The sequence below is a fragment of the Panulirus ornatus genome, chromosome 22 (assembly GCF_036320965.1).
Source record: "Panulirus ornatus isolate Po-2019 chromosome 22, ASM3632096v1, whole genome shotgun sequence".
NCBI lineage: Eukaryota > Metazoa > Arthropoda > Malacostraca > Decapoda > Palinuridae > Panulirus > Panulirus ornatus.
The window spans coordinates 16,192,703-16,211,096 of record NC_092245.1 but is presented as its reverse complement, the minus strand read 5'-3'; the positions used below and the strand labels follow the sequence as shown (position 1 = coordinate 16,211,096).

At 39.4% G+C, this 18,394-nt stretch overlaps 1 protein-coding gene across 10 annotated transcripts in view; it reads right to left on the bottom strand.

Moving 5' to 3' along the window:
• Positions 1-1,691: 1,691 nt before the first annotated feature.
• LOC139756572 (homeotic protein ultrabithorax-like) overlaps positions 1,692-18,394 on the bottom strand; it is an 821,256-nt gene continuing 804,553 nt past the window's right edge. For all 10 annotated transcript variants that reach the window (XM_071676191.1, XM_071676185.1, XM_071676184.1 and 7 more), the window contains one exon: positions 1,692-9,182. In XM_071676191.1, the coding sequence (XP_071532292.1) occupies positions 8,935-9,182 (248 nt within the window). In that variant the 3' untranslated portion in view covers positions 1,692-8,934. The remainder of the gene's footprint in view (positions 9,183-18,394) is intronic.

The following is an 18,394-nucleotide window of genomic DNA, read 5'->3' as shown; positions in this document are numbered from 1 at the left end:
GCATAGTTTTCTTGATTCATATTTCTTACATCATATTTTCCTGTCATCTATCTAAATTTCCTTCTTTTTTTATGTCTCCCGTAGCGATACCTTTCCCTCTCATCATCCTCTACCCACAACTTTTCTAGACTCTCTTCATATCTTATTTTCCTTCCTATCTAATAGTACCCCTTTCTCTCTATTCCCCTCCTTAGCCTTTATTATACCTTGATACCTAAAGATTCCCTCCCTTACCATTTATAAGCCTCACTTACCCTTTTATTATCTTCCTTTACCCTTTATCACCTTCCTCCACACCTTTATTTTCTTCCCTTTCTCTTATTAGTCTCCGTTAACCTTTACTATCCTGCTTTACTCTTTATTATCCTCCCTTTCTCTTTATTAACCCCCATCATCTTCTCTCCCCCTTCCTCCAATTGGTCCCTCTGGCTCCCACTGTCTTATGGGACGGAAATGAGTTCATTCGCCTTCGACTTTTTGTTTGACCTCGGTCATAATTAATGTTCTATTAAGCAAATGGAAAGCACTGATGCTGCTGCCGCTGCTGGTGTGTTTGCGTCATTCGTCAATTCTTAGAATCCGACGACGTAAACTGAAATGCTAGTGAAACTCAAGAAGGGTGGGTTGGGGGGTCAAAATTATTATGACCCTAAAAGAAACAATCTTTGAGATGCTCTGTTAATTAGGTATTTGAGTGTGAACGACATATCTACGGTTTTTACAACGTATGACGTGTGTTATAACGTATATGTGACACAACATGTCTTGTAAAATCCATTATTTTCCTCATACACAAGAAATACTCAATTACTGAGCTTGTCTGAAAAAAAAAGAGCTGTTATACCTCATTGCCAACCATTATTGTTTAGTGTTACTCAAAATGGCGGACGATATTCCCTGATCATCGTAGATAGTTTACTTGTGGCCCAATAGATGTCACTTCTCTCCAATGCCTCATTTTCTTTGAACCTGACTTGGGTCTAGATCATCATCGACAAACCGTATGTAGTCGGCGGCGGTTTGTTTACTACGATTACGAGAGCCCCAGGGTCAGCCATGTTGGGGGTAGGCCTAGCTGATTTCATGGCGAGACACCGTTGGCTGATCAGCTGAGCGCAGATGGCAGGCACGACCGACGCGTCATGGTTGTCATGGTAACTAGTCGACCGCCAACACTGCCCGATGTACGACGACCCTAGCAACACACCTGGCTTCCCAAACCACGTGCGCTCCCTTGAACACTCAGCTTTAAGTTTGCTGGTCTACTACTCTTCATTCATTGTCGTGACAAAATCCCTCCCTCGCAGAATGCCACGCTTATGGAGATAATAGCACAAACGCTTTTGAGTCATCATACATCAAGGGTGACCTTCAAAGGAGGGAAATGTCCCGCCCCCAGAGGGAAGGATTATGAGGCTCGTGAATGAGTTACGGCCCTACGCGGACGACTTCATGGGAACTTTCTATCCTTAAAACCGTAAAACGATATTGCAGAAAGGATTGCAAAGAGCTTTTAATGGTCTCTTTGGTAAACTGGCTTAATATGCTTAACAGTTCATACAGACCTTATTCCCCCAAACACCCCAGCAGACACACTGTCAACATATAAGATAACAGATTAGATTACCACTCTCTGGAATAAAAACAACAACTTTGATAACATCAGAATGATGTCAAATGAAAGACAAAACATTCAGTAAAGTTTGTATTGCGAAGTTGTTCTCTATGTACAGACACGTGGAGTGGCACACAAACATAAACATATTTGTTCAGTCGTCAATACAATAGTTCAAATACAATGTTTCGTCAATACAATAGTTCAAATACAATGTTCTTGGTGATAAGAAACATCTGAACTTGTTAACCTCAGAGACATGAACTGCTTTGTTTATCATCAGAGCTTTCTGCTGTAATTGGAAAGAATATTTACAAACAGGAGTAAGCGAGGTTTAACATGTTATAAAAAATCACCACAGAAATTATATAATCCAAGTTTGGCTTCCCTAGTTAGTGTTTCAAAAATGACCATTACGAAATAAAAGTCTCATATGTATATAATTTTTCTTTTGGAAAAATGATGATAATGTTCATCATAAGACTTTGAAGAACCTCCCTCTCAAAGAAGCAATTCTTTGACTACCTCTCGAAAGAGGGAAAATTCTCCTTATCTATATGATGATAATTGATTCTTAGCATCATAGGACTTTGTAGATTATCTATATATATATAGATATAACGTAGTTTACCAAAGAGACACCAGAGGTAGTATTGTGAAGTCAGTTGGGTAAGATGTACCCTCGATCATACCTCATGCCTGAGAGGCATCATACCCAGAGATATAATTGAGGATCGTCTCAAGCCAAGAGATAACACGAAGCCTCTCCACAACCACCAGGGAAGCCACATTTGAACTCACAATCTCCTCTAACAGGACAAACTATTGCCTTGGACTATCAAGAAGAAAATTAAAAAAATAAAAAATAAAATAATTGATAATTAAAGCAAAAATTATACAATACCAGTGAATGAAAAAAAAAAGCTGCCTCAGCATTTTTTTTTCACAATGTGTAAAATGTACAAGTAATAATTACGATTCGAAATAAGTTACAGTACATTGGTTGTTATTGCCTTCTCATGTTGCAGGTGAGGGTCTGAACTTAGTGTCAAACCTTACTTAAGTTAATAGCATTATCATAATGATGATCAATGGGCTTATGGTGGAGGAGGGTTTGGTGGGGAGTTGGGGTCATGGGGTTTTTAGGGGAGGAGGGGGATGATAGTCTGAGGTCCGTTTTGGTGACTTACAGAGAGATGAGAGAGGGAGAGAGGGGGGGAAAAATATAAAACCCCACTTCGAAACCCCTGGATACATTGCACATGCTTCCAATAACAACTAATGTAAAACATTCTTCATTATAAACAAGACATTGGTAGGGAAGCAGCGGAGCTCTATGCATTACTTACAAGCACCTATTTGGTTCCGATACTGCATGGTACAGGGTTACGTATATTTTCTCACCTTCTGTGTACATGATTACAAAATATAGAACACCTATCAATATTAAAACTATCATCAGGGAGAGAGGGAGGGGGGTATACAACACAATTTGCTCCGCTAAAATCCAAGAGGTTGATGCGTGTTATTTTGCCTGCTTCCACGCTTGCAAATGGATACAGTGTTGATGTACTTTAAGTTATTTAGCTTAGTTAATGGATACAAGTAGGAATACATCTTTGTTCATGGGAACGAATAAATTAAATAGAAGCTTCTTAAGAGAGGGAAAGCAAAATGAAAACGTAGAGGGAGAAAGAGAGAGAGAGGGAGAGGGAGAGAGAGAAAAAAAAGGAGACTTATAAAAAAAGGGGAAGATTAATGATGATGAAGTGAAGCCATCATTATGTTCATCAAGTATTCGTATGACGCTTAAAATTAATGAGTCGACAATGCAACAGTGTTTGGGTATACCATATTTGTCTGCAACAATAAAACTTCTTTTGCTCAGTCATTATGAACATACCCAACTGTTGGTAATACTCTAGGCTCATTTTTTTTTTTGGATTTAAACCTAAATATCATCAGTCACACTTCTATATAACACTACACATTTCAGTACACTGGCTACAGGCTTTCGTTGGTTGGGTAAGGTAAGTATAGTATACACTGTTCGTATACGGAGTTCAGGGTAAAGTAACACTGTGTGTATGTCATCCTTTATTACTACGAGGGAAAGCCCCAGAATAAAATATATCTTTCAACGGAAGATGAAACGATATAAAGTTCGAAAAAAAAAGAATATATATTTATATAAAAAAAAGCTCAACACCAAAAAACACTTGAGAATAATAGAAATAATAAAATTAATGATTACAAGTTTTTAAATTCCCACGACAGGTTACCGGCAAGAAGGGCCTATATCCCAGTTCACTTTTTTTTATAAAAAAAAAAGAGTCGCTCTTGAACTGTAAATACACTAACATATAGACCTTACTTAGAACATCTCCACACAAGGTACTCTACCGAGAGACAGATCACTCACTATCGCTACGTTACCAATACATATGAGGACAGAAGTGTGAAATAGAGGATAGGGATGAGGGGATGTCACAATATTAATATTATTAACATTAGCAGCTGCAGTACTTACAGAGAGAGAGAGAGAGAGAGAGAGAGAGAGAGAGAGAGAGAGAGAGAGAGAGAGAGAGAGAGAGAGAGAGAGAGAGAGAGGGTGTATGTGTGTGTGTCATTGAGATCCACATGATATATAAAACTTAAGGTTTGTCCTTGTGTTTGTTTGGCTGTTCTTAGTTGTGTTTGTTTGGAAAAGGAAATGGCATAAGTGATTCTAATTCTTTCTTTTTTTTTTTTTTTAGCTTTCTTCGAGCAACGATATCTGGCTAGCTTAATGTGTTTAGCAGCTCTTGGCTTAGTTTTGTGTGTGGTACGGCGGGTAAAATCACTTGAAATAAAGGAAATTAAAAGGTTTAGGAAGAGGAGTAAGAAGAGGAGAAGGAGGGAGGAAGAAGAAGAAGAAGACGAAGAAGAAGAAGAAAAGGAGTGAGGAGAAGCAGAGGGAGGATTAGGATGAGCAGGAAGGTTGAGAAACAGGATAGGGATTCAGAGGGCGAGTTTGGGCATTGCGTTATTCGATTGCTCTCTGCAAACATTTACTTATAAAAGCGAATTTGGCAACATTCTTAAAACCATGGAGATGTTTCAACACCAGCGATTGTAGACTGAAGGTGGAACGCCCCAGCAACGATCATTGCCCCGTCGTAAGAGCGATAGGGAAACGAGCCTTGCTGACACCCCGAAGAGCTTGCGTCATAATCGTTGATCTTGCGACATTGTGTGCGAATAGATTACATGGGTCGTGAGGTTAAATCCCTGAATTTTTTACTTCTGTCATGCTCTCGGTTTTTAATCTTATGTCTTATCCTCTTTAGTTTCACTCCATATCTCCAAAGCAACACAGTCACTACAGTAACACATCAAGGTCCCAATCCTACCAGCCAATATACAAACAAATCTCAGGCCTATCCAAAGATTCTTAAATTCCAAACTACTACATACATTTAAAGACAAGAAATCGTAAGGGATTTCCTGCATATCTTAAAAAAATGAATTTGACATTCAAGAAAAAACTTCCCCCCTGTATAACACAAGACAGGTAGGGTTCAGAGAGAAGACTTCTTTTTGCAAAAATATATAATCTTTTTTTGTTTCTTTCTTTCTAATCTCTTAGGATTATATTCTCATTTTCGCTGTTGTTTGCATGAGACGATGGCAGCTGGACAAGGTCTGACCTTCCCTTAAGACAATACACAGTTACATTCCCTAGTTTACAAAACGATGATAAGTATAATGCTAATGAGGTAATAATAATAATAATAATAATAATAATAATAATAATAATAATAATAATAATAATAATATTATAATAATAATGATAATAATAATTACAATGATAATGATGATAATAATAATAATAATAATAATAATAATAATAATGATAATAATAATAATTATAATAATAATAATAATGATAATAATAATAATAACAATAGTAGTAATGATGAAAATAATGATAATAAGAATAATGACGTTATTGATAATGATGATAATAATAATGAAACTCCAAGAAGGTATAATATCGAGGACGTGCCCTTGGAAGGGTGGCAGAAGAACTAAAAAGAGAGTCGTATACATGTGGTCGCCTATGATAAGAAGACGAAAAATGTAACAGTACGAAAGATTAAAAAAAAAGGAAGATAATCTGGAGCATTCCTAAAAAATAATCCTAAGTTACTCTGCCTTATACTTTACAAAGAAAATAAAGAGAAATCCTATTGCACGGACCTAACCACCCGTCTGTAAAGTATTCTGTGCAAGTTTTGACCAAAATATTCAAAAAACCTGCTAGTGTTCCTTGCGGGAAACTGAACCTTCTACATCATGCACAGTATAATCTCTGGCTCCTCCTAGAGAAGAATTCAGATTGAAAGCAAAAAAAGAAAAAAAAAATATGAAATGATGTAAGAAAGGAAAAGAAAATTCATTGGTTTACACTGAAGAGAGGATTGAAATCTACCTCATTCTCTTCTGTCTTATATTTTCCTTTTCTTTAGCAACTCAGACGCGAAAAGAAACTCATAAAATAAACAGGATTCGAATCAGGATGTTTTCGAGACGGACAATCTCCCTTAGCAGTGAAGAGGATGTTAAGAAATTAACGCATGATCTAAAAAAAATATTTCCATCGGCAAAAATGACTCTCCTTTCCCCATCTGCTTCTTCGCATCACCCACTGGGTCCAGACTCAAGTGCTTTCTTAGGCACCATTCGGGAGCATGAAGGAAAAAAGAAGGAAATAATAATGCAGAAATAATACGCTTCCTCGAAAGCTAAAAGCAGAGAACTTGATGCCATGGCATCTAGATATATATACATCTATGTGTCTTAATAGATAATGGTATATTTGATTGCTTTTGGATGATGACTTTAGATCTCCCAAATGCCGCCGAGGAAGGCCGACTTTCTCAATCCCTGCACCAGAAAGCAAGGATGCCCTATCGTCCAGACCTGGTTCATTCTACAGTCTAACTACATAAATTATGGAGACTCAGCTTTGGAAGGTACAGTTTTTCGAGTAGATTCTCAACTTGGATGGAAATGGATGAGTTATCTTAATTACGGTGGGGATGGTAGGAGGAGGGGGGGGAGAGGAAGGGGAAAGGGATAGGAGGGAATGTGGATTGACTCATGGGGATTCTAGGTAAAAGGGAATGGAAGGGATAGGGATAGTTAAGGCTGACGTGGGAGTATGTAGAGATGAGATGGTAAAGGGATAGGAAAGGGAGGATCAGGGATCCTGAATAAGTTGACTATGAATAATGACCCCATTCAACTAGGCTGTTGATTGACGTCCAGTACTCATAATAATCCCTTATATGATGAGTTGTTATGTCCCACGTGCTAATCCTTGTAGTGGTAAGTTAGTCTTCACGAGGACTCCCCATGCCCCTCCTACCGCGAGTCCCACACACCCACACACACAGACACACACACAGCCACACACAGACACACACAGACACACACACACGGACCTCTCGATACCGACGCCTTCTAGAGCTGAGTCCTCTTCACTACCCGTCCTTCACAAAGCCTCAACGCGCTGTCGGCAGAATAGCGTCATATGGGCAACAAAGTGGCAAACATCTAGGCAGGCAGACGCACCACCACCCAACAACGGATGACGTACCCAAACGAGGAACGAAAAGAGTTACAAAATATCATTGAGCACAAGAGAATGTGGATACTTTGTGTGATATGGACTGGTTTCAAGTTTTGCCCATATAGCTATTCCTCCCGGCGAGCGACCATCTAGTAGCGAAGGACCCCCACTGATGATGGGCCATCTGTGTAGAGAAGGGGGTTTGAATAAAGGGGGATAGGAGGGAGGGGAGGAGGACAATCCGCACTCACGAACCATAATCATCCTTTTTTTTTGTGGAAGGTGTGTGTGTGTACATATATCTACAGAGATGGGCCATCGTTGTCCGTGAAGCGTCTTCTCCGTAGAGTGGCCATTCTACATGAGGAAGGATGGTTCAACTGGCCCGAAAGGTGGTGGTTCACGTCGCCCCAGAAACCATCTTCTGTACAGTTGAACCATTATCTTATAAAGACATTTACATAGGTGGTCCATCTATGCACAGGGATCACCTCGGGAAAGAGAGAGAGAGAGAGAGAGAGAGAGAGAGAGAGAGAGAGAGAGAGAGAGAGAGAGAGAGAGAGAGAGAGAGAGAGAGAGAGATAGAGAGAGAGAGAGAGAGAGAGAGAGAGAGAGAGAGAGAGAGAGAGAGAGAGAGAGAGAGAGAGAGAGAGAGAGAGAGAGAGTGTAAGAGTGAGTGAGAGAGAGAGAGAGAGACCATCTTTTTTTCTTGATTATCATTTGTAACCTGTGGTATACTAGTAGTAGTAGTAGTAGTAGTAGTAGTAGTAGGAGTAGTAGGAGTAGTAGTAGTAGTTGTTGTTGTAGTCAATAACACCTAGCTTTAAGTTTTCATCTCCGCTACGTTCTAGCAATATATAAGGTATACTGGGGTTGTTCCTAGTGGGAAACATTACAATTTTGTATCGAAACTCTTATCTTTATACAAACAATACCAGAGTAGGAGAAGCAACTGGAAACATTATATCAGGTTCAAACAGCTAGACTCTCCTTATGTTTTTTCTTTTTTTATTTTGGAAGTGGCTCGCGAGGGATGTCTGGCGCCTAACAAGGATTTATATATATATATGTATATATTTTTTTTTAGGGGTGGTTGGTTGAGTTGAGTAGGGCTGTGGGAAATCGAAGGTTGCTTGTTCAAAAAAGGGGAAAAAAAACTGTTTACTCATCTGGATCTTGGAATGATTGTGTGGTCTTCGCCGCTGACGATATTCTCGGAAGGTGGCAACGAATGTATCAAAATTTTTTGACGTCACTGCTACCGTATAGAAAGCAAAAAAAAAAGAATAGAAATTTACACCAATAGGAGAGTGCCACGTCGCTGCTTCACCCGGCTGCCGAAGCCCCCATTATCATCATTCAAATTATCTTTTTTGTATTAAAAACTTCTTTATTTAATTTTTTTTTAGTACTGGCACTGATAGGCTGTTTCCCGGCTTGGACTCCAATAAAACACAGAATACACTTTACACTATGGCGTCTTGACAAGACAGACGTCATCACTGCTTACACAAAACCACTGGTTTGTCCAGCAGAACACTTGCCAATATTTGGTGATGCACTGTACATACAGAGCACATACACGTAAACTATGTAAAATAGCACTTTAATTATCCAGTATAAAATTTGTCACTCACTGGCACTTTACACACCCTAGGTCATTGTAGGTCAATGTTTGGCAACCCGAGCCACAGCACAAAGGTCACTGCGCAGGGGAGGTTGGGGTTGGGGTCTCGGAGAGCGGATTCCCGTTCTCAACTTTGCTCTTGTTCTCCTTCTTCCACTTCATCCTCCGGTTCTGGAACCAGATCTTGATCTGGCGCTCCGTGAGGCAGAGGGCGTGGGCGATCTCTATCCTCCGCCGTCGGGTCAGGTAGCGGTTGAAGTGGAACTCTTTCTCGAGTTCGAGCGTCTGGTAGCGTGTGTACGTCTGACGGCCACGCTTTCGCTCTGTAAGAGACAAGAGAATAGGAGGGTTAGTCGTGGTGCTGAGGGATGGCGGGAGATGAGGGTAGGGTGGGTAAAGAGAAGAAGGAATTGAAGAAAAAGTAGGAAAAGAAAAAGATACTGAAAATAAGGATGCTTAAGAAGAAGAAGAAAGAAAAAAACAGAATATAGGATGAAAGGGCTAATGCGAAATTAGGAAACATAGATATCAAAGTGAGACAATCACACAAGACATTAATACAATGATATACAGTGCATTTTTTCCCCAGGAATAGGTAGGTGTTCAGGAATGATAACCTAGTATGGACTGGGAAAGGCAACGAAATATTTCTGCAGTACGCTTCCTAGTTAGTCATAATGGAGATGTATCATGGTACTTGTAAATCATGATCACATCATTGTAAATACCATGTTATTAAGATATCCTATGAAAGGTAAATCAATGTATCCAATATTATACTTTAACTACTGAAAGATTAATTAGAATTTAGTAGTTTTTTCAGCTCAAACTCAAACATTTTTATTTGCTTAAAGAAACACAGGCAAAACATTTCATTGATATCGTAGGTGAATTGTATATGGCTAAGGAAAAGGAAGGCGCAAACATAGAACGTACGGTAGGCGCATGATATTGACACAGTTGGGTGACAAGTGGCTTCAAGCACTAGTCCCAGAGACCCAGAGGGTCCTCGTTATTAGCGTTCATGAATATTCACTTCATCTGCACTTGAAGCCAACTGATAAAGTTCGTCTCTCTCTTGGTTCTCAAACCCCAACAATGGGGTCCATCTACATTCTTGGGCTGGAGTCCATCCTACATACTTGGTACACAGTGCTAACGCTGGAGTCAATTCCAAACACGCGACTAATAAGACTATCCCTGAAGTCTATCCTATGCTCTTGGCCCAGAAAACTGGAACTAAGGACCATGCCACGCATTTGACCCATGACGCCAACGTTGGAGTTCATCCGAAGCTCTTCGCAATTCAAAATTGCTTTCGAGTCCGTCCAGACACGTACACTTCTGTCTATGGATAAGGAGTTACTCATCTAACAAATACTGTGTAACGTTTCAACTGATTAAACAAATACGAACTATGGATTCTCTCTGAGACTCGTTTCTATTAGATAAAGACTGCTTGCTCGAGCAAATACTGGGTTCGGTTCAGACTTTGAGCCTAAGCTGAGAATCAGTTATCTGACCAAGTCTCATCAAAATCCAACGTGATTTTAGCAATTCCATCGACAGACAATACGTATGGACGGTTGTACTAAAGCTTTTGGTACTATATTTCAACATAAACTGAGAGTTAGTGAAAATAGATAATTTATCACTCTAAAGTAATAAAGCTGGGTGATCGAAAACTAAAGTTCGGAACTTGCGTATGAATGACCATGTATATATAGACATGACTGATTCGACATCAGTCTTCGAAACATACCTGATGATCCATAATATCTCACGAAGTCTAATCAAAGCTTGATATCGATAGCCTTACTGAATTACTCCTCATTTAAGATAGCTGAAAGCAACACCATGGACACGTTTAAGAAAAGATTTGACAAATCCTTCTGTTTAAGTCTATGGATGACATCATTTTGCGCATCTTTAGTTAAACACAAAGTGTGTTGGTATTTCTCCTTAAATCTTCTGTTTGCTTTCCTACTTTCACCTCCCTGATCTCTTCGTTTCTGATCTCCTTCATCACCATGAACTGCCTTGGTCTTGCTCTTTGTTTTCCCTCGTATTCTTTGTATGCTTCATGCTTCAGCAAAGACAGTGACCCGAAACTTGTCGAAGAACTTGGGACGTGGGTGAGCATAAGGATGAGCGAGTTCAATTTTCAAATTGATGTTCAGAGTCGATTAAGATAGATAATCTCATGAATTCAAATCAAACCACGATTAGATCTCAAAGAGTAAAGAAAGCTCCATCGCCTAAGTATAGTGACTGAGCATTGCCCCTCGTACCAAACTTCACTTGTACTAGACCAAGCGCTTCCCTCCTTCACAAAGACCCCAAAGAATTACGCCTATTCTCAGACGAATGACGTCACCCACATAACAACGGAACGTACAGATTGGAATGACGACATACCGACAAAAAAAGAGACATATATGCTTGAAGATATAAAACTTGAAGAAAACGTAATTCATAGAAAAGTATTAGCCTTAGATACATTTTTGCGTTTCGTTATGACATTTCTTAACATAGAGGAACTTAATAAGAATATTGAAATTGTCCTGGAAACTGTACTGGAAACAATACTGGAAATAGTAATGGAAAAGAAATGATCCATCATTGAAGAGGAAACTGGTTTAATGTTATTTTTCCTCCTCTGTTCTTATCCACCTCGGAGCAATAAACATAAGTGTGTAACATTTTCATGTTTCTCATTCTTCTGTTTTTTCATGCTCGAGGCTTCAGTCTCGGACAATAATTTGTCTGGAGGCCAGCGCTATAAATGGGAGACGAAAAGGGGTTAAAGGTTTGGGTAAGTATAAATACGAGAAAATATCTTAAGAGCTTTGTAGGAAGTGGAAATTTTTGCCTTTCATAAAGGATCAGGTCGTCTGTTTTTAGGAAAGACATAATGGTGTAAAGAGTTCCAAAACTTCGCAATGCAGGGGAAATTTTTCAGCGAAAAAAAAAGAGAAAAAACCACTCACGTACGCTTGGCTATTAAAATTTCCTACATATTCCCAGGCCTATCAATCTATACTTTGCTAAACTGTAGTTTGGGTCACTGTACTACACCTTAATGAATAATGATACACCTCTTTTTTTTACAGAGTATAATTCATCAAGCGGATGAGCTAAGATATACGTAAAAATCTCTGAAATTTGGATGGCTGGGTTCGAGGAGAAGCTGATATCCATACAGTCGATTATGATCATGTGATTACAGAAGATCTTCGAGCTACCTTCATCCATTAACTTTATGACAACATTATTCTTGTACTTATGAACAGATCGTGTATAAATCTGAAGAGAAAATGAGATCGATACATAATAGTATTACCATTTTCATAACTATAGGTAAAAGTAATCGGTGCGTGGATGAAAAATGAACGAAAATTGGATATGATATCAAATGGGAAAAAAAATTCTGATCATTTGATAATTCATTCATTAATATTTTAATATCAATCAGCTTTCCCTTTGATAAATCTAATCATAAAATGATCACTTTCTCCTTCGTGCCTTCGTGTGTTGGGTATACACATATGTGTGTCTGCCTTTGTGCTTGCATGCGTGCCTTTGTGATCATTATTATCTGTTCATGCACATGGGAGGCGGGCAGAGGAGAGAACTTAACACTCAGGAAGGACCCAACTATTAACCTCATATCTCTTGTCATACAAACTTCTTTAGATTTTCCAGTGATATATGTAAGTACTTAATCCCCGTCAGGGCTTTTTTATGTGTCATACATACATATGTGTGTGTGTGTGTGTGTGTGTGTGTGTGTGTGTGTGTTGTGTGTGTGTGATTACTAATTGTATGTTACGAGGAGAGAGTTTTACACTAGTGTGTCCCCGTCTCTTAACCTTGTATACATGTTTGCATATGTGTGTATGCGTGTGTGCGTGTGTTTGTGTGTGTGTGTAGGTGTGTATAAAAGTATATGATATAGATGATGAGACAAAGTAAAAGAGAGAAGGGGAATGGAAGTTAAACAGATAGTCTTTACACAAATACTGAGTGGCCGTCTACTGATTATTAATGATATTCACAATTGTTGGGATGGGACTGTATTTTGTGGCGGTCTGTACGAGCTCAGATGGGCTCGTTACAATTGTGGTGGCGAACTGCAACTCTGGGAAGAGGGATCTCTGTGACAGGAGATAATGGTAACGAGAATGGTACAGCAGCTTCTTCCTCCTCTTTTGGATGATGTCTACGTGATGTTTGGAGGGAGTCAGGAGGACTAATGTGTTGGACTCTTCATAAATGGCGATGTGAGAGAGACAGTGGATGATTTTACACGTCTCTCTCTCTGCACTTTCTTTATAAAGGAAAGAAGATCAGGCAAGGAAAGCATAGGTGTGTTCAAAAGCAATATGGTTTTGAGTTCTGCTCTTGTGGGGACACTTTGTGTGCGTAGTTATCTTATTGTAATCATCTGTTTGTACGCGGAGTGAGTTTTATACCCTACTGAGGCTCCTATCTCCTGACTACTCACTGCTCTCAAAAATCTTTCTAAAAAAGTCTTTGTACTGCTTGCATTAATCATGCCATTTCTAATTCATCCACCACTCTTATGAATTAAAAGCACTTCTTCACATCTTTCTTGACCATTTTCTTACTTAGTTTTACGTTGCGTTCTCTGTTGTTGTATCCTAATATCTCTCAAAGAACTGTTTACTGTTTACGTCATTAATCTGCAATAAAATCTGAAAGGTAGTGATTTGGTAACCTCTCACCCTTCTCTCTTCCAAGGTTATCAAATTCAAGGCCTCTGGTCTTTCCCTATAAATTATCTCTCTTAATTCTGGTGGTATCTTTGTTGATGTCTAGACCTTCTCTATTAGTTCTTTGTGCTTCTTTAGGAGCGGTGACCAAACCTGAGAAGCTTGCTGAACATATCCTTATTCATGAACCTGAATGTAATTCTAGAAGACAGTTGGTCTGCGTAACTATTCTCTGGCAACAGGTTAAAGATGATGGCGATTCCCAACTGCCAATGACATACAGATTCCTACAGCTTTTTTTCCCGCTAGATGTTGATAATATCAAGGCCGTCTTTCATTGCGACCCATCCTCATTACTTTATATTTACGTGGGTTGAACTTCATCAACCATGCTTCAGGCCAACTTTGGAATCTGTCAAGGTCATTTTGCAAGTTGATGCACTCATGAATTATTTGTTTAGCATTAGCATCATCCGTAAACACATTCGGGAAAGACTTCCATCCCTCTGGCAAGTAATTCATATAAATCAGAAAGAAAAAGTGGCCCAGAACAGAGCCCTGTGGGATGCCACTGTTAATCTCAACCCATTTTGAGAGATCTCCTCTGACGCATTTTTCGTTCCTTTCCCACTCCCTTTCCCACACCACTAACACTTTATCTTTTCCCAGCGACATCATAAACAATCCTATTGGTGCATCTGTAAACATCTTCAACACATATGGAAGAAATCTTATCAGGGTCATAAGCCTCGTATGGGTCAAGACCCTTTAGTATTATGTTTATGTTTTTTCCAGACATAACATTGCTTTTCATGGGCCTCTCTCCATTCCCTCCATGTGTGTGTGTGTGTGTGTGTGTGTGTGTGGGTGTGTGTGTGTGTGTGTGTGTGTGTGTGTGTTATGATCGTAAATCTATGTGTATTCGTGTATGTGTGTGTGTATATATATTTGCCTATACTTATCTGTACGTGCCTGTATATAGACGGTGCTTACATTACTAGTGATCTAAGCCAAGTAGGCAAAGTATAGAATCAGTGAGGCATGTACAAAATCCTTGGACTCACAGGTATGATTTTCGAACTTAAGTCTAGGAAGGAAAAATTATCATCACGCTCTATATTTCAATAGCACATCCCCATCTTGAGTATTGTGTTCAGGTTCGATCACCCTACGAGAGAAAAGACATAAACAGAATGGAATATCGTACAGTGTCTAGCTACCAATATGATTCTACGATTAGAATATGATTCCAATGAGAGCCGAGTATGCGACTTTGATTCATCTTGCTTAAAAAAGAGATTAAGAAGTGATCTAATACAATAATTGAAATTGCCGATGGTCTCGATAATCTCGATCTAACAAGCTACTTAAGGATAGTTTTGTTGGATTTCACTCGTAATGGTGGATAATACAAACGTGGGAAGACATTTTACTTCGAACGAGGCGGAATACTTAACTTTTTCAAAACGACTGTTAACAAATGAAATGATTACTGTAGACACGTTTAAGAATAGATTTGGTAAATATTTACCTTCAGGCCCAAAACTAATGTTTGCGCCATCTTAGTTATAGGAAAATCTTAGTTTTTTTTTTTCCCCTTTGAAACATATTCAATTCTTTCTACTCTTACCACACTACTCTGTCATGTTCTGATCTCTTCCATTATTACAAACAGCCTCGTAAGGACCCAATGGTCTGTTCTAGTTTGAATGAATTTGTATTCCTTGGCATTCGTTGCATATTCATGTGTAAAGACATATAAATATGAATATATATGTTGCTGTGTATATATGCGCTTGTGTGTATATGTTCATTTTGTTGTGTTTGTGTAATTACCTATCCGTACTATGCGGGTAAGTAGTTCTACACTCGCGGTGCTCCATCTTTTGAGCATTCTTTACCACTATATATCTTTTCACATTGCAGTGTGTTATCCATACTCAAAATTTCTTATTCATTTTATTCCATTTACCCACTACTCTTATACCGTACTACAAAAGTATTCCAATTCATCTTTTCTAACAAGCTTTTTGCGTGATTTCATCGTATGATCTGCCATGATATGACAGAGAGACAGGAAAATAGGTAGATAGAGATGGATATCTGGACAGCAAAACACGCAAATAGATAAATAGATTAATAGATAGATAGATAGACTGATAGATAGATAGATAGATAGATGGATACAGAGGTAGAACTGTCGAATGACAGTTAAATCATTAAAGTCTCTAGAATCTTTATGTTCCTTGGCATTCGTGGAGGTGTCTCCACCAAGAATATACCATGTGCGTCTCTCTAATCAGACATGAGGAGTATTCTTGAGGAAGCCCAAAGTAACAGCAACAGAAACGACAGCAACAGTAGCAGTAGCAATAACACATGTGCAATGTGGGAATTACCCTCTGCCTGCATGCCCCTTGTTCATTCACTCCCAAACCCACAACCCAATCGCAACCAACCTCACCCACAAACCACGTCTTTCTGAAAACTACTCACCTCAACCTCCACCAACCCACTTCACTCACTGGCTCTCCACCTCCCAACACGAAACAAAGAGCAATCACGAGCCGCAACCCTGCTGACCTGACGATCCAAGAACGTAATAGAGAAGTAATTCTTTCCTCCTTGAACATGACGGATGGAGGGCTGCAATTGCATCTCCGGGTCAGCTTTTTCTGGTTTCTTGTTTCTTTTTTCCAGGAGGGAATACGAAGGTGAAGGCAGAGAGCACCATCAGGACGAACGAGATCAAGTTTATCGCGCCACCATAACAAAAGTTTGTATAATTTTTTTCTCTATCTGAAAAGCAATTTTCTTAGTTCTATGTACCCATGTGATATGAACAAACGAAGGTCATTTGCTAGCATAGAGTATTATCAGATTAGTTAGAAGTAGCAGCTAAGGGGTCATGGGGTACCCACTCTATTTGAAAATAATGAAAAGCTTGTGGAACCGAGTGCTGGAAGGGAGTGGCGATTGGGAACACCTTATTTAAAAAGGACATTCATAAGCACATAGGCATTATCAGATTGTGTCCTACTTGGTAAGCATGCGAAAGAGAGACTTATGGATCGAAATGCTCTTAGAGGGGCAGCTGGTGTGATGTCTGATCACACTGATGGAGGCGAGGATGAACGCCTGAAGAGACTTTAGGAAAGGAGGATATGATTTGGGTAGGAAAAGGGTGGTGAGAGTGAGGGAGTTTGGAAAGAAAATTTGTGTTAAGAAACAACAGGAGAAATTGGGTGAAGAATGACAAAAGATGATAGTAGCGATTAAAGGGGAGTGAATGGGAGGTATTTAAAGAATCAGTGCTTACATGTGCGAGAGAAGTGTGTAGCATGCCCATAATGGGATGTAAGCGAGTGAGAAAGGGTAGTGAGAGGAAGGAGAAGAAAGCTAAGTTTCTAGTGAAAGAGAAAATATATATGTTGTGGAGGAAAAGCTATTAGAAAGTAAGGAGCTTTTATCTGGAGATTAAGGATTATGTGCGAAGAGAAAGAGAAGAAGATGAGTGGTTCCAGGCGAAGGTATGTCTATGGCAGAGGTGTATGAAGTCGCCATCGCTGTTTAATCTCTTTTCTCGATGGGATGGTAAGGAAGGTATATGCAAGGGTCTTGGAGACATGGATTGGTGTAGGGGTGCCTAGAAGGTGAATCACTTGTTGTTTAGTAATTACACGGCTCTGATGGTAGATGCAGAAGTTGGTGTCTGAGTTTGGGAAAGAGTGTGAAAGGAGAAAGTTGATAATCAATTTCAATAAAACACAGCTTGTAGAGTTTGACAAGGTAGAGAGAACCAGGTAAGTTTGAATGGAGAGAACTTGGAGAAAGTGAAGTGTTTTAGATACCTGTGAGTGGGCATGGCAGTGAATGGAACAACTGAAGCTAAGTAAACCATAGGGTTGGTGAGGGTGACAAGGTCGTAAGGAAAGAAAGAGGTGTGGTAGTAAGAAGAGTATCGTTGAGGAAACCAAAGAAGCACCGTTGTGATGGTTTCGACACATGGATATGCACTGATATACCTTCCATCACTGATTGACAAACAAGACAAATGACTCCTCAAAGAAAGGATACGGATACCACATAACACTTGATCTTCAAAAAGGGATATTCATAGTCCATCCAACACCACATAAAGAAACGCAATTCCTTGAAGTTAGAGATTCAGATCTCAGTAATCAGAGGTTTAGTCGAAAGTCTCACAAGTCATAGCTATCCTCAGATAGATAAACTTTACACACCCTAAAAAATGAATGGGATTCGATGTACTCTACTTCTTCAGGTACGCAAAGACTTAGGACTAATTCTACGTCTCAAACACACAGATGGGGCTCGAAAAACAGCAGCTCAGTCACCGCCTCCGACACTCTCCTTACTGTCAAACAATACAGAAAGCAGTAGTCTATTAGCCTCCCTAGCATGCTAAAATGGTACGGTGATTCACTGAATCTGAGCAGAAGTTGTTAGACGCCGAAACAAGAGCTAGAAAAGCTGTCTCCATAGGTTATACTAGAATGCTATATTATCTTTCCATCGAGACACACTTAGAATTTCCATAAGCAGAGCTAGAAGGCTAGATCATCTATTCAACAGGAGGCTTCACCGGATCTTGAAGTTTGTGTTTACTTGTGCATCTTGAAATAAAGTCTTGACTCCTAGAGCGTCCACTGTGTCCTTCAACAATCGTCTCTAGCTCAGTTTTATGTTTCTGTAGAAAAACGCAATGAGACTAAAGTTACAACGGCTTTGATCCTGCAAAACTCATCACGTCCTTTAGTTCGGTGATTTGATACAAC